Source organism: Ascaphus truei, chromosome 20 (assembly GCF_040206685.1).
Source record: "Ascaphus truei isolate aAscTru1 chromosome 20, aAscTru1.hap1, whole genome shotgun sequence".
In the NCBI taxonomy this organism is placed as follows: Eukaryota; Metazoa; Chordata; class Amphibia; order Anura; family Ascaphidae; genus Ascaphus; species Ascaphus truei.
Window position 1 is genome coordinate 29,908,110 of NC_134502.1, and position 17,532 is coordinate 29,925,641.

Sequence of the window (17,532 nt, forward strand, 5' to 3'; positions counted from 1 at the left end):
TGGGGGGAACTTCCTATAGTTGTCAGCCATCCTCGGCTACCAGAGGATGACCTCTACTTTAAATGACTCTGGCCTGAACTGCCCTCTGCTCACACGGTGTCCTAGGTAGCGGACCTTGGCCATGCTGGGCTGACATTTGGTGGCTTTGAGGGTCAACTTAGCCTCCCTGATCCAACTTTGCCTCCCACAGTTACATGCAGCAGGTGCTCTTCCAACATCATCTAGACACCTCCAGGTTATCCAAATATGCTCTGGCATACCCCTGCCTCCCTTTCAGCATCTTATTCACAAGGCACTGGAAAGTGGCCAGAGCATTCATCATCCAAAATGGCATTAGGGAGAACTCGTATAAGCCATGTGGGGTGCTAGGCGCTGACTTTTCCTGTGCCTCTGGATTCAGGGGGATCTTCAGTACCCCTGGCTGAGATCCAAGGTTCATCAGGTACTTGGCCCCTGTAAGCTCATCTAGGAGCTCATCCATGTGGGGCATGGGGAACACATTAATTATGGTCTGCCATTAGTTCACAGAGAACGGGGTGGTTGCATCTTTTGTGGGGACCATGACTACTGGCGATGCCCAGGGACTCAGGGTGATTACCCCTAGAATCAGAATGAATTCAGTATCTTTCTTGATACTTTGTTGAACCTCAGCAAAAACCTGATAGAAAGCTTTGCAGAGGAGCTACTGATTGTTGGTTTTGACCTAATGATCAGAGAGGTGGGTCCTGTTCAGCTTGTCCGTAATCAGGTCCTGGTACACCGCTAACATCTCTCTCACTTTTGCCTGTTGAGGAACAGTGAACAGGGTCCCTATCTCCTCCTCAACAATGTGCATTCCGAATGTTAAATGGGCTCCTGGGCTTCTCGAAGTAGATCGGGCAAAGCCTGGCTGGCCTGATCTCCTGATGCTTAGCTAAACATTGAATAATATACTGTGAGCATGTTTAGGTAGTAGGTCTGTTACCTAATCTGTTCCTCGTCTAGTTATTCCTCGTCCCACAGTTATTGTTGATGACCCACTGTATTATCTAGTTATTGATCTGGTGAGTGGACATCAGAACCAAGATCTGCTGCCTGTGATGAACTCTTGGATATGGGTATTCAGGAATATGAGCACTTTTACCTTTCTGAGACTCCCTGAGGTTTTCCTGTGCAAACCACATGAGATCCTCTAACCGCTCGCTGAACTACATAACATTCTTAACCCACTGAGGTATCACTCGTGGTGGTATCCCTCTCTCAGCCCTCACGGAACAGATTTACCCATACCGGTACAGAAGCTCAAATGGGGAGAAGACTAGGTGCTGTACATTAGCCTCTGAGTCTCTCCCTTTGCCTTCAATGGACACCCCTAGCATCTGCTTCAGGGTGCCATCGGACAACTTACACAGTCCGTTCATCTGGGCATAGCAGGGGCAAGTGTGATGCTGCTTAACCCCGCACATAGCCCAGAGACATTGTAGCTGTTCTCACATGAACTACGTCCCCTGATCGGTGAGGATCTACTGTGGTCAGGATGTGCCTCTTCCCTGACTGACTCAGGATCATAAGGTGCCCCACAATATTGCAACCCACTGGAAGGGTTGGGGAAGGGTTCTCCAATCGCCGGAAGAGGCCTCAACGGTGCATTCGCTCGATGTCCATGCCTGCCTAGTCACTGGCAAATGTCACCGGTGCATCAGAACGTGGCCACCACCTGTTCTACTCCTTGCCAGTAAAAAGTCTGGGTCAGTCGGGCTGCTAACAGAATCTCACGGGCCAAGCACAGAAGTTGGACCACTTATGCCTGGTGGATGATAAACTAACATGCACCTGTGTATCAGGTATCTTTTCCCTATACAGGAGCCCTTGCTTTCACAGGAGCCTATCTGCCCCGAGCTCAGAGGCAGACTCAGAAGCACATTGCCGCATGCCCACTTAGCTCGGGTTAGACTGCCAGGCTTACATGAAAATGCAGCTCTTCTCCGTTCCGTCACCCCTAGTCACACCGTCAGGAATGGGGGGATAACCAGGTTTGGCTCTCCTTCGTTTTCTTCTGTGTTCTCCCAGGGCATACCAGGTTGGGGTTACTCTGTTTCCATGGGAGCATCTTTGCTTTGTGGGGTAGGGCAGCAAGAGCTTCCCGTTCTGCTCGAGTGTGGCTTTGGGTTACCGGGGCATTGTAAAAACATACAAGCCATCTTAGGTCATTGGCCAAGAACATGTCATTGGGCAAGCCATTTATACCTGAAACATTCCCTGTAACTGGGGGCTCACAATGATCATAGTTGCCATGTTGTCCAGCAAACCGGCCATGGAGGTACAGCCCACGGTCTACGGTCGGAAGTGAATAACCTAGATGTCACTCTGGGCCATAGCCACAAGGGTGATGGTGTTCTATGGATTGGCACTCTCCTGCAGTGGGCTGCGCTGGCTACAGATGGTTCATGGCACATTGGACCCCCCACATAGGCAATTATTAGCATGGGTAGTGGCGAGCCAGAAGAAACCAATCGGCCATGTAGACTGCTCACTTGGCAGTGGCAGGCTTGCAGTCGAGGACCAACCTTTGTACCCCGGTACACATCTCAGCAGGAAAAGCTCCTTAATGAACAGATCCTGCAGTTCCTTCACAGTAAAAGCCTCATTGCCGACAACCCACTGCTTCAGGTAACGGATCATGTGGTTCACAAACTCGATGTGTGTGTCTTCGAGCCCTCTCTGCAGACACTCAAACTGCAGCTTATATGAATACCTCACCGGTCTCCTCAATGTCTATCTCCCGGTAATGCCTCGGCCGTCTCCACGCTCAGCCGGGGTAACTGGAACTTCAGAAAATCAACCTTGGGGAGCTGGAGGAGATGGCAGATCTTTTCAAAAGATCAGAGGTAGAGATCTATGTCCTCCTTGGCCTCGTCAAATTTGGGGGAGCCGTGGGATAGGCTGGCTAGAGAGTCCCGACTACGTGAAGCAAAGTGACCTATGTATGCTAACATGTTCCGCTGATTAAAGGGTCAGCCCCCTGTACGGGAGAAGTGACTGTCACAGGGTCTTATAAAGCAGAGCTGTTACAGGAGTGAATCTCAGTGGCCGGAACAGTGAGGCAGAAGCAAAGACTTAAACGGGGTCACAGGCCGAGGTCGCGGGCAGGGATAATAATGAGATATTGCACAGAGAATAGAGTACGCCAGTATAGAGGGAGGACCCGTATACAGAAGCACGTAGTATAAGGAAAAGGAAGTCTGTAATAGGAATATTGTGAATGGGTTAAAGAATCACCGAAGTGTCCTAATCACAATGAAAGTATTAAATGGGTCAGTCCCACATACTGCTGCGGCTTTATTTGAGCATTTGCCCGTTCTTGGCCGCAGCAGTAGCCTGGCGCGCGCCCGAGAGTGACGGGCGCGCGCCGAAGCAGCGGAAGAGCGCCCTCCGATCGGGGCGCTCTCCCTACCGCTGCCGGGTCCGCCGGGTCCCCCGGAACCCCCTGCCGCTGTCCCGCGATCGCGGGACACCAGGGCTCCCTCGGGGAGCCCCTGGACGCGCGTGCAGGGGGCGCACGCTCCCGAAGACGCGTGACCACGCGTCTATGACGCGCGGCACGCCGAGGGGCGGCCACTAGCAAGCCGGGAAATCTCCCGGCTTGCGGATCTGGCCGCAGTGCGATAAACTGTGTCGCCACTGTAGGACTAAAGTGACCCAATGACATGGACATGTTTAATGAGTTATGTGCTCAGCCCCAAAGAGAGGGAAATAATCGTTATATAACACCGCATGTTCATTAGCATTGGGTAGAGATACTCTCTATAACTATAGAGAGCAGCAAATTCTTAGTTAGTGTACAAAAGCTCATCGTACATATAAAGCCTGATGTGTTCATCATCAGTGTGTAGATACTTACCCCCACTATACAGTGCTGCCTGTTTATAATAGTATAAAGGATTATTGGAATTACAATATTTGGACTGATCCCTTTGAATGTCCCAGAATGGCCACAATACCCCATAAGGGTTAAATTAATATTAACATAACAAAACTTTTCCAACAAAGATGATGAAATGTTTTTATTATTATTACAATTGGTGTGTCAGTTTTATCAGGGGGTTAATCAAAGTGCAAATCTCATATGAGTTAATCATCATGAGGATAACAACTCCGTACAAACGTAAGTATGGATTCACCTGTAATTGGCCATGATGGGATTCAGTGCAGGGATCCACGTGGTCCCATACTGTATCTCTACACTGTAATAAGAGAATATAAATACGTGAGCCCTGTGAGCATTTCCACTACTCTCCATATGGGAGCAGAAGACCCGGTCGTTACACCGACCAACTAAAGGCTTCCTGTAACCTTGTCTCATTTCCTCTGCTCTTCCCCGGGGACATTGTTCCAGCATTGTGAGGAAATCTGCACTACATCAGGACTGAAATGTGAAACTTTTGAACGGTAACCTCTGCTGTCCTGTATCACCGACGTGGAATTGTGGTAAGTTAAGATATTCTACTCAGTGCTGGAGGTTGTACACACACATGTGCAAAACTTTCCAAAATACATTATCGTGTTTTTTTTTTTTGTTTTTTTTTTTTACCAAAGATGATTCTCGGAGAAGCAGTTGGCAGAACTTTTACGGGCTAAAAGTATCTAAGAAATCCCACATTTCCAACATCGATTCATGTTTTGACAATGATTTTGCCAGGAATTCAGCAGACGTTATCTCATCCCCAGAAGAACACCATGTCCTGGCTCTGGATGGGAGTTAGTACCATTAAGTGAGATGCTTGGTGACTCTGTGACCGTGCGGTGATTGAGGTAAATTAACAAGAACATGCTTATTAGGGTTTCAGATTTATTGAATAAGAGGGGAGGGTTACATAACAGAATTGCAGACATTGAGGGTCAGATATCTAGGACAATGTTACTGTACGTAAACCAATGTCAACATTTCCTGGTGCCCCCGAGTTCTCTAAACAATATGTGAGATGGGAAATGGGCAGCAAGACATTCCTAGATTATCTCCGTGTGTGTAATGCAGCAGGTGGGGGTATAATGCTATTAATTTCACATATTACTGTGTTGCTCAAAAGACAATACCTTGTTGCATATAGCACCACATACAGAAGCCTTATTAGAGGGATGAAGAAGGCCTCAGCTGGCTTTATTTCTGTCCCCCGGAGTCCATGATGGCACAATCCATTCTCAGTATATTGTATTAAACACCATATAATATGGGGGCTCCCAAGATCAGCGCACATTGTTCTGCGCAGGTTCAGGAAATGATTTTTCAGGCTAAAGATCTGGAAAATATTAAAAGTAAAAATTTTAATATTATCAATAGTCTCTATAATACATATTCTGCATCACTACAGATTGTTGTGAAAATGCATCTAGCTATACTTATTATTTATAGAGGGTAAAAAAACACTGGGTAGCACATTATTTCTAGGAAGATATATTAAGATTTATGTGGGGTTTCCCGTATGTCCTTGAGTTTGTTTAAAGTATATGATATCATTTTTTAATTGTTTAAAATATATGATACATTTGATATGATCATTATTGATCATACATGCATTTAAAATAAATAGGTACTGTAGTTTTTGCTAGATACAATGTATATTGTGCAATGCTACAAAGTCATAACATAGTTACATAGTTACATACATAGTTACACAGTTACATAGTTACATAGTTACATAGTAGATGAGGTTGAAAAAGACATACGTCCATCAAGTGCATCAAGTGCAACCTATGCTAAGTTTATACTACAGATACGTTATCCTATATCCTTACTTACATTATATAGATCCAGAGGAAGGCAAACAAAATACCCCAAATCTATTGTATTTGCCATCACTGTCTCCATGGGTAATGTATTCCACATTGTAACTGCCCTTACTGTAAGGGACCCTTTCCTTTGTTGCTGGTGAAATCTCCTTTCCTCCAACCATAAGGGACGCCCCCGAGTCCTTTGTACTGTCTTTGGGATAAATAGTTCCATAATGTGTTTTTCTAAGGAGTGGTGCCCAAAATTGTACTCCATATTCAAGGTGTGGTTTTACCAACGCTTTATTAAGGGGCATAATTATGTTTACTGCCCTTCCATCCATTGCCCGGTTAATGCAAGCTAAGATCTTGTTTGCCTTTGCAGCTACTGCCTGATACTGTGCACTATTGCTAAGCCTGCTGTCTACAAGCACTCTTAAATCCTTCTCCATCAAGGATTCCCCCAATTTATCCCCATTTAATTTGTAAGTCGCCTTTTTTTCTTGCTTCCCAAATGTATAACCTTACATTTATCTGTATTAAACCTCATTTGCCATTTACCTGCCCACATTTCCAGTCTCGCCAAGTCCTTCTGAAGAGAAATGTCATCCTGCTATGATTCTATTACCTTACACAATTTAGTATCATCAGCAATGATGGAGACTTTGCTCTCTATGTCAACCTCAAGGTAATTAATAGACAAGTTAAAAAGCAGGGGTCCCAGTACCGGTCCCTGAGGTACTCCACTCACGACTTTAACCCAACCTGAAAAAGTTCAATTTATGATAACCCTCTGTCTGTCCTTCAATCAGTTTTCAATCCATGTGCATATATTATTACTGAGTCAAATTTTCTTTATTTTGTACACTAACTTCTTGTGTGAAACCGTATCAAAAGCCTTTTCAAAATCCAAGTAGACCACATCAACTGCATTAGCCTGGTCTAAATTCCTATTTACCTCCTCAAAGAAACAAATAAGGTTAGTTTGGCATGATCTATCCTTCATAAATCCATGCTGAATATTACTAATATTTTTGTTATCCATTAGGTATTCCTGAATATTATCCCGTATTAAACCTTCAAGTAGTTTTCACACTATTGAAGTCAGGCTTACAGGTCTGTAATTCCCCGGTTGTGATCTAGCTCCCCTTTTAAATATAGGCTCCACATCTGCTTTACGCCAATCTTGTGGTACTGAGCCTGTGGAAATTGAGTCCTTGAATATTAAATGTAATGGTTTAGCTATTACTGAACTTAACTCCGTGAGACCTCTTGAATGTATGCCATCGGGGCCAGGTGCCTTATTTACTTTAATTATTTCAAGTCGCTTATGAACTTCTTCCTCAGTTAACCAATTATTCATTAATATAGAGGTTTTGGCTTCTTCCTGCAGCACTACTATTGAAATTGATTCTTCCCTGGTAAACACAGAGGCAAAATATTTGTTTAATACCTCTGCTTTTTCCTTATCTCCAATAATCTGCCTACCCATCTCACACTAAAATGGTCCAATATGTTCTTTCCTGATTTTTTTTATTAAGGTACTTGAAGAACTTTATAGGGTTGATCTTACTTTCTATTGCAATTCTTTTTTCATTATCCATTTTTGCTAATTTGATTGGCTGCTTGCAATTTTTGTTACATTCCCTATAATTCTGATGCGATGTCTCTGTCCCTTCTGACTTAAAGAATCTAAACGCCTTCCTCTTCTTGTCCATTTCCTCCCCTGCCTGTTTATTTAGCCACATTGGTTTTGACTTATTTCTTTTATACTTGTTACCCAAGCGTATACACTGATAAGTGTGCTTTTCTAACAATGTTTTAAAGACTAACCATTTATCTTCTACATTTTCCCTGCAAAAACATCATCCCATTGTATTACTACTAGATTAGACCTCAGTTTAATAAAATCTGCATTTCTAACGTTTAAGGTCTTTGATGAACATGTATAGATCTGTAACACACTTTATGGTATAATACATTACAATATATATTTCTCTGCGCTTTGTACTTATTAGAACGGTCCCACCTAGAGCATCACTGAAGCCAAATATTTATATTAGTATTAAAGAATAATATACAGTAACCACGTATGTTTGGATAAATATAATATGAAAACTACAAATGTTTGGATAAATATAATATGAAACATGCAAATGACTAATTCAAATGCATCAAAGCCAGCAGCATCACTATATTTATTGGGATTTACTAAGGGACTATGTGTTTGGGACACTTTCTTCACCAGTTTTGCACCCTGGAGACTTTGATAAATACCCCCTCACCTCCCCCCCTACATTGTACCTACCTGTAGTAATATACTTTGCTTGTTTCTATGTGAGATGTAACAATAACAGTATGTTACGCACTATAAGGACGTATACCCTTTATACCATCAGGCGATGTGTGATGGGGAGAACCTGGCTACAGTCACAGAGCTCCAGCTTCTGGGATCCCAGAGACGTCACAGCCTGAACACCATTCTCTTCTGCCTGTCCCTTGTGAGTCACTTTGTGACAGTACATGGACATCTCCTGATTACTGCATTAGTGCCATCGGGGCACCAGCTACACTCTCCCATCTACTTCTTCCTTAGAAGTCTATCTATATCTGACATGATACATACCACAAGTATTGTCCCTAACATGCTACATGTCACAGGGAGAGGTGGAGGCTCCATATCTGTTATTGATAACATCTCACGGTTTTACCTCTACAGAACACTAAGTGGGGAAGAGCGCTCTCTTCTTACAGTGATGTCCTATGACCGATATGTGGACATTAGCGATATCAGGCCATGTGTTTTAGTATTTTTAGCACCATGGATTGCAGTGATTTTCATATACAGATATCAGGCTCTGTTTTGGGGATCCATGGTAACTGATCGTTACTACTGTGATATTGTACCTCTTCTGAACTTTTCTTTCCCAAACACTCGGGTTGTAGAGATGGAAACTATAATGGCATACGTTCCTTGGATGCTCCTTTCATATTTATTCATTGTGGCAAGTTATCTACCAGTTATTCTCACCGTCCTAAGGATTCCCTTCAACTCTGTGACACAGACGTTCTCCTCTCCCGGCCTTTCTCCTCTCACTATTGTGTCCATATTTTACGGGACCATGATAGCTGAGTTTGTGGTACCACCCAATAAAGATTTATTGTAAGTAACCGTTTGTGCTTTGGTGACTCCATTGTTTAACTTCATCCTATACATTTGGGGTAATCCAGTGGTTTGGGGAAGTTTGAGTAATTGTATTAAGCGGACAGGTGAGAAACAGACACTTAAACAGATCAGGTGCCAACATATACATCAGCTTAGTATGGGGGTAGGGACATGAGGTGGGGGCCACTCAGCGTGGTATTAACCATAAATACATTGTATTAGGCAGACAGGTGAGAAACAGACACTTACACAGATAAGGTGTTACTTTGCGCTTCTCCTGATTATCTCTTTATACCGTGTATATTCTTCCTTATCTCCCTCCTTCTGCCCCTTAATGTAACTGCAGCACTAGCCCCTACATGTTTGCTGCAATCATTTTTCTTTCTTCTTGGGGGGATATCTTACCTTCAGGGGCCCCCTGTTAATAAGAAGCCCTGTAATTATCAGGGTGGCAGTGAGAACCTTTATAACACACTTATTAGTCTGTGTATTGTACATACGTATGGCCATGTCTACTAAGACATGCTACTCCATTACACATTAGCAGCTGGAAGACCCCTTACAGCCTAATTACCTGAATGGGTTATAAAGGGGAATATTACTAAGCAGTGCTATCTTATGGAGTGACATCGCTTAGTTAATATGGATTATAATGTTTATATTTGAGCTTGTTTGGTACATCAATGGTATTCAACAAATACATTTCCTCTTCTTCAGGTAACTTTCAATGCTCCTGAGATATATCCGGCTCTGTAGGAGAGGTCACAGGGAGTCATTGTATCCTCGGGCAGATTGTCACCTCACATGAAGTTTCATTTAATGCTTTAACTGTAAGATATACAGCAAATAGAATATTCAGTGTTTTATCACATTCTCCCAAAACACAGCAAATGAAGAAGCCGTATATAGATAGGTACAGGCACACTAATTGCCAAAAAAGGGAGACAGTGTACTGTAGAAGTCCTGGTGCTGGCTAACCCACCCAAGCCTCAATGTTCTAACTGAGGGTGCAAGCCCATTATGTCACACACAAGATGGCGGCACACAGGTTTAGGTGCAAAAAGATTGCTGAGAAGTGACTCCATGCTTGTAGCAAAGCTAATAACGTTTCAGGGACACAGCCCCTTCCTCAGATAATTGCTCCCCAGTACCTGAGGAAGGGGCTATACCCCGAAAACTTGGTCTGATACAAGCATGGAGTCAAGTCTCAGCAATCTTTTTTTGCACCTAAAAGTGTGTCTCCATCTTTTGTGTGTGATATACTAAAGAAAATGAAATATAGCAGAATTTCCATCATGTCTCCTATTTGGAAAAACTTAAGTACGTCAATATACTCTGGGACCAAAGATTGAGAAGAAGGGGACGGGGGACATTTTGGAAAACTGTATCTTGATGGTATCAACAAAGTATATAATGGAAGTATTCTTTGTAGTATGAGAGGTTTAAGTATTCTTTGTAGTATGATAGATGGAAGTATTCTTTGTAGTATGATAGGTGGAAGTATTCTTTGTAGTATGAGAGGTGGAAGTATTCTTTGTAGTATGATAGGTGGAAGTATTCTTTGTAGTATGATACAGTAGGTGGAAGTATTCTTTGTAGTATGATAGGTGGAAGTATTCTTTGTAGTATGATAGATGGAAGTATTCTTTGTAGTATGATAGGTGGAAGTATTCTTTGTAGTATGATATATGGAAGTATTCTTTGTAGTATGATAGGTGGAAGTATTCTTTGTAGTATGATAGAAGTATTCTTTGTAGTATGATAGGTGGAAGTATTCTTTGTAGTATGATAGGTGGAAGATATGAGTCCGTTCCTTGAGCACCCAGACCTCCTGGGAAGTACTGAGTATGACTGACAGTTTGAGTGGGAATAAATGATATAATCTTGCATCTTATCCTTATTACATGTCAGGCACACAGGACATTGTGAAGTTGATCCTGTACTTGTATTAGCGCATTGTATTCTGTATAACATGTTCCAAATAAAGTGTCCTTACATTACTGGGGTCTCCTGGTTTCCTGCAGATGCCACTACACACACATGGAAAATATCTCTCTTTGCACAATCTTTGCTCCTAAACAGCATTGAAACCTATGTCTCCTTAATGAAAGCTTTTTTTTTTATTTTTGTTAAATAGTTAATTGTTATAGAAACTGTATTTCTCTTAGAAAATGTTACATTATTTGTGGTGGTATTTTTATGCATGAAATTTGTATCCCACTAAGGGGTTTCCTTCAAATGTGACCTCAAGCAAATATTTGATTATATTATTATTTAATAGTTTTAGTAGATTTTTGCCGTACTCTGTATATTGTGATATAATACTTACCTTACTTGTTCTAACCAGTCAGTGATCCTAACATTACCCTTTCCGTGGTCCTGTTACCGTATCTCCTGCGTTCCCATTATAATGACTATTATCCGTTACTGGGCAGACTCCCTATAACGTCTTTCCCTTTGGCATATTACAGGAAGGGGGAAGGATCTGATCACAATGCGTGTGGAGAACCAGACAAGAGTTACAGAATTCCTCCTCCTGGGATTTAAGGATCTTCAGAGCCTCAGGATTCCCGTCTTCTTTGTGTTTCTCGGGATTTGCATGATGACATTAACTGGAAACCTCCTGATCATCGTGTTGGTGTCAACCAGTCACAAACTCCACTCTCCCATGTACTTCTTCCTCAGCCATCTATCTCTAACTGACATCTTGATTACTGCAACTATTGTCCCCAACATGCTCCATGGTTTTTTGGAAGAAGGAGCCACCATTTCATTTAATGGCTGCATCACTCAATTTTTTTTCTATGGTGTCTCAGTAGCTACAGAGTGCTTACTTCTTACAGTGATGTCCTATGACCGATACTTGGCCATCTGTCACCCTTTGCGTTATACCTCCATTATGAACATCAGGCTCCAGTATCATCTAGTTTTCTGGTCTTGGTTCTTAGAATTTGCAATATTACTATGTATGGCTACCCAGCTAGGTATGTTGCAATTCTGTGGCCTCAATGTTATTGACCACGTATTCTGTGATTTAGCTCCCCTTCTAGAGTTGTCCTGCACGGACACCTCCTTTTTGAAATTGGAAAGTGCTGTTTTCTCTATTCCTATAACATTCTACTCATTTATCTTCATCATTGTAACTTATGTCAGTATCTTCCTCACCATCCTCAGGATCCCTTCCACCAGTGGGAGACAGAAAGCCTTCTCCACCTGCAGTTCCCACCTGACCGTTGTCTCCTCATACTATGGAGCGTTGATCACCATATATCAGGTCCCATCAAGAGGACACTCGGTCAATCTCAATAAAGTCCTGTCTTTGCTGTATATTGTGGTGACCCCATTGTTTAATCCCATAATATACAGCCTGAGGAGCCAGGAGATTAGGGCAGCCTTCGGGAAACTGGTTAGCAAGACAGGGTGAGAAGAGTAACAGAGAAAAACGGGTCTCATTTCCTCAGAGAGTAAATATGAATTTATTTAACTTACCATCCCTGGCAGATACCTACAGTAAACATCTTTAAGAAAAGGTTAGACATATTGTTAGAAAGGAAAGGTGCACAGGGATGTGTTAGATAAGTTAAACACAGGAAGGGTGTTGATACAGAGAGAAATCTGGAGTTAAGGAAATGTTTGAGATCAAATTGCCAAATAGCTCACTGACCGCCTGGATCATTATAAGTCTAAACATAGGATCATTATCTCAGCCAATTAAAATGTAACACAGGTTAAACTTGATGGATATGTGCCTCTATTTTCAACCTTGCCTACTATGTAACTACTGAATGTAGGTTAAATGGAGAAACTTTTTATGGAAGATACAAATATAGCAGCCGTTATTGTTTCAGTTAGCGCGTTGTAGCGACACACCAGCTAGAGCAGACACTGTACCAACGCACTTCGCCGTGTGTGAAAAGAGGGCGGGGCTAACATGTTACTGCACCGCTTGTTAAATTATTGTATGCTAGCATCTGATTAATCATATATTTAACATTTTTACTCATAATAGTGCACATTTATATGTTTATGATAATTGTAATCATCAATGTATGTCAGATTTATTGTGTGTTTATAGGAGTATACATGATACATAGTGGACAGACAGAGCCCCTGTAGATAGCACTCTGTTTCTGTATGAATTGGTGATTTATTTAAAATAGCTTTATTAATTGACAATATCGTTAAAATATAGGGGTTTAAAACAATGATTAAATGATGCCAAGTGTGGCTAACTCTATGGATAGGTGTATCCAGAGGAGTATACAATGGTGTATTAATGCCCAGTGTTAGGGTAATTCACTGGCCCTAGTGTTCCTCATATGGAGAGAATGGGCTAGAGTTCTTGTAATGAAAGTAGCGGCTGTGTGGACCACAGATGTAGTGCCCCAGTATTGAAATACTAGTAGGTGCACTAGTTGATTGGACCTGTACTTAGCTGCTTTTGGGCTGCAGCTATTAGTACATTATAGACTTGTGTATACAGATCTAGGTCTATGTGCACCTATTATGAGTTTTTAACACCAGCATGTGTGGGTGGTGGTATTTAAATACAAGTGTGTGATACTTAACACGTGTACATCCCAAGTGTGTAATAACAGGGCTAGAATAGACACTAGTATTAGTTTTGCAATACTGGTAAATTAGTGGCACTGCTGTAAATTCTGTATATACATATACCTAATTAACAGCTGAGTACTGCTCCTTTTAGGGTATTAATATCGGTCTATTATGAAAGACCTTTCCCTAGTTGGTGTAGTGCTCTTCATGTGTGGTAATGGTCTGGCACTCCAGAGGTTAATTGCTGGATTGGTTGCCGTTTTGCTCAATGTGTATGCCCCTTTAAGCTAAATGCTGTGTTTGGGGATTAGCATTCAGGCTTCCTGCATTTGTTCTGTGATTTACTGCCACGTGCACGCGCAGAGCCTGAGTTCATGTACACTGACTCAGAGAGATTCAGAGAGTCAGTGTGTCTCAGCCCGTGCACAGTAATGGACTGCTGAAAGATCCTACCATCTTAGCAGTCACACATCAGTAAAGGCACAGAGAATATCTGGCAGTAAATCACAGTACAAATGCAGGAAGCCTGAATGCTAATCCCCAAACACAGCATTTAGCTAGTGTCTATTCTAGCCCTGTTATTACACACTTGGGATGTACACGTGTTAAGTATCACACACTTGTATTTAAATACCACCACCCACACATGCTGGTGTTAAAAACTCATAATAGGTGCACATAGACCTAGATCTGTATACACAAGTCTATAATGTACTAATAGCTGCAGCCCAAAAGCAGCTAAGTACAGGTCCAATCAACTAGTGCACCTACTAGTATTTCAATACTGGGGCACTACATCTGTGGTCCACACAGCCGCTACTTTCACCATAAGAACTCTAGCCCATTCTCTACATATGAGGAACACTAGGGCCAGTGAATTACCCTAACACTGGGCATTAATACACCATTGTATACTCCTCTGGATACACCTATCCATAGAGTTAGCCACACATTTCATCATTTAATCATTGTTTTAAACCCCTATATTTTAACGATATTGTCAATTAATAAAGCTATTTTAAATAAATCACCAATTCATACAGAAACAGAGTGCTATCTACAGGGGCTCTGTCTGTCCACTATGTATTAAGTTATACGCCCTTTGCAGCACCAGTTTCATTGTTCTATAGTAAAGCTGAAGCGGGGGTAAACATACGTATAAATGAGTATACATGAACAATGATTAATCTTATAATATATTCATTAATTTCACCACGTTTGTTTTACAAGTGCATTAATTAAGGGTGGACACTTCCACGGGTGTGTTGGTTTTTGTTTTTTGTTTTTAAACAAAATGTGTGTTGGTTTTGGTTCCATTTTTGTTTCTGAAAACATTTTAGTGCTATGTTTTTGATTTAGGTTTTTGCTAAAACCGGAGTTGTAATAAAAAATGCAAAAAGGGGGCAAGCCAATCAGAATAATTGTAAATAAACTATATAAAAAAACCCTATGTATCAATGAGGGGTGCCCCATGGAAGATAGAGCACGTGTAATAGAACAGAGAATCCCATTGCGGGGTACAGAAATCTTCCAAAAACTGGGCACACGTGATATGTATCAACAATAACAATAATCCTTTATTTTATCATAGGCAACGGCGTACTAACCGAAAAACATTTCAACCCTGGGTAACAGTGAGAGCGCAGACGCCTAACAAAATAAATCCGAAAGGTCTGAACATAGACATAGACCTGGGGGCCTTCATCTAGATGCAGTATGTCTCGCAGGACACACAACATTTGGAGACACGTCTGTTTTTATAAATGTTACGGTATGCTTATCATTTAGACATCAGCTACTCCAACTGATTTAAGTTGGGCAGCACCCTATACCCATTCAGATATAAGCCATTGATTTTATTTTTTGTCATGTTTTATTCCAGATGACACTTCCCAGCAGAGATAATAATCCAAAGTCTGTAAGACCATATCCATGTCGTATTTTTTAAAACATTTTAACTAAAGTCACAATAAAAGTATGTATTTTAAGTACTCAAATGCAATATGTTTTATCAATGTTTAGGATTTTATATTCATTATTTTACTATTCATAACAATTTTTTTATTTCAAACATTTTTATTGTTTTCTGACAGGGGTACATTCACATCACATGGTTGTTTATAGACATTAAACTTAATTAACATATACATTTAAAAGTGAACAACCCGAAGCATCTCAAAGTTGATTGATCAAGAAGAGTCGATCTGCTCCTAGTATATTGTAACCTCCTATGCATTTAGATTCTATTTCTATTATGTAGATCCCCGTCCGGGAGAATTAACAGTTATAGGAGGATCTTAGATCAAACCCCTTATATTAGTACTGTAAAGGATAGACAGAGAGAAAGAGGGGGAAAAGAGAGAAAAACAGAAGAAGAGGGGAGAGAGGGGATAGGAACGGGGAAACCATATCTCATTTTTAATCTCTTTAATTATAAGGCCACTGTGCCCAAACTTTCTCATATTGTACTATATTCTGTTTCAGGAGCGCCGATAGGTATTCCATAAGCTTGACCTCGCTTACCTTGCGAAGGACCATTTGCTTCGAAGGGGGTTTAATCTTTTTCCAATTAGCTGCTATTGAGCAGCGAGCCGCAGTCAGGATGAACGAAGCCAATTTTTTAAGAGGGACAGAGATATCTTCGATGGGTTTCGCGAGTAGGCATATCAGCGGGTCCATCCGGATCTCAACTCCTACCGTCTCCTCAACCAATGAGCATATCATATTCCAGAAAGTCTGGATCTTTGGGCATGTCCACCATATATGCACCAGATCTCCTCTCTGGCCGCACCCCCTCCAACAGAGGTCAGACAGGCCAGGGAAGATCCGGCTCATCCTACTCGGGATTAAGTACCATTGATATAGAATTTTATATATATTTTCCTTAGTAGTAGTGCAAATAGAAGTTTTGGCTGCTGCTTCCCAAATATCCTCCCATTCATCTCTGTCTATATCAAGATTGAGGTCTTCAGCCCATTTCATCATATAATTGTGGTTGACGGGACTCCTGGACCGTGCTAGCCCCGCGTAAATCTCTGAGATCAGACCCTTCCGGTATGTGCCTACCATACACATCTTTTCAAAAGACGTTGGACCTTCAAATTTGGATGTTTGGGAAATTGTTAGGAGAAAGTGTCTGATCTGAAGATAACCATAAAGTGGGAGTTTCTTGGGGAGGCATTTCTCCTGTAAATCAAGTAACGGAATAATAGTCCCTTTGTCTATTAGATCTCTTGCTGATTTCATATTAGCCAAACTAAATGCTTTAAGGTTCCCTGGGACACAACCCGGAGGGAATTCTGGGTTACCAAAAATGGGAGTGTGTATGGAGGGTGAAGACGTCAGTTTATATTTTTTTCTTGTTTTTGTCCAAATTTTCCACGTGCATCTCATTGCTCCCAGGCCTGTTCTGTCCGATATTATCTTCTCTCCCCCTCCGGACCAAAGTATTGCCCCGAGTGAGAGGAGAGCGACACAGGAGGACTCAATTTCCAACCAGCCACAAGACACTGGATCGTTGTTCCAAACTATCGCTTGTTTTAGGTGGGTCGCTTGATAATAATTAATTATATCTGGTACTCCTAGACCTCCACACTCCCGTGGTGCCAACATTACCGATCTAGCCACCCGCGGCTTTTTGTCCTTCCAGATGAATTGGAAAATACTATTTTGAATGCTTTTGAGGTCTGCCAGCGGAACACAGACCGGGAGGGTCTGGAAGACGTATAGTAGCCTGGGAAGGATGTTCATCTTAACAGATGTCACTCTTCCGAGCCATGAAATGTGGTACTTGTTCCAGCACTGGAGGTTTTTTTTAATATCTGTAAATAAGGGGGGGAAATTATATTTATATAAGGTAGCATAAGAATTTGCGATTCTGATCCCTAGGTATTTAATGTTGTTAGGGCTCCATTTATAACTAAAATTAATTTGCAATAGTTTTACCTCGGGGTCGAGGAGAGATAGGTTCAGGGCTTCAGATTTATCGCTGTTAATTTTATACCCTGATACCCGGCCAAATTTTTCCAGCTGTGACTGGAGGTTAGGTAAAGTCGTCATTGGGG

General features: G+C 41.8%; 2 protein-coding genes across 2 annotated transcripts; both read left to right on the forward strand.

The window, feature by feature from the left end:
- Nucleotides 1-8,147: 8,147 nt before the first annotated feature.
- On the forward strand, nucleotides 8,148-8,912 carry LOC142471129 (olfactory receptor 6J1-like). Its single transcript, XM_075577921.1, has one exon. The coding sequence runs from the start codon at nucleotides 8,148-8,150 to the stop codon at nucleotides 8,910-8,912; it is 765 nt and encodes a 254-aa protein (XP_075434036.1).
- Nucleotides 8,913-11,401: 2,489 nt separating this feature from the next.
- On the forward strand, nucleotides 11,402-12,788 carry LOC142471406 (olfactory receptor 5G9-like). The gene has a single exon (XM_075578212.1). The coding sequence runs from the start codon at nucleotides 11,406-11,408 to the stop codon at nucleotides 12,333-12,335; it is 930 nt and encodes a 309-aa protein (XP_075434327.1). The 5' UTR covers nucleotides 11,402-11,405; the 3' UTR covers nucleotides 12,336-12,788.
- The last annotated feature ends 4,744 nt before the right edge of the window (nucleotides 12,789-17,532 follow it).

Bases quoted from the DNA above. Each gene is read 5' to 3' on its own strand.
- LOC142471129 (XM_075577921.1), top strand. From the start codon at position 8,148: ATGTGTGATGGGGAGAACCTGGCTACAGTCACAGAGCTCCAGCTTCTG.
- LOC142471406 (XM_075578212.1), top strand. From the start codon at position 11,406: ATGCGTGTGGAGAACCAGACAAGAGTTACAGAATTCCTCCTCCTGGGA.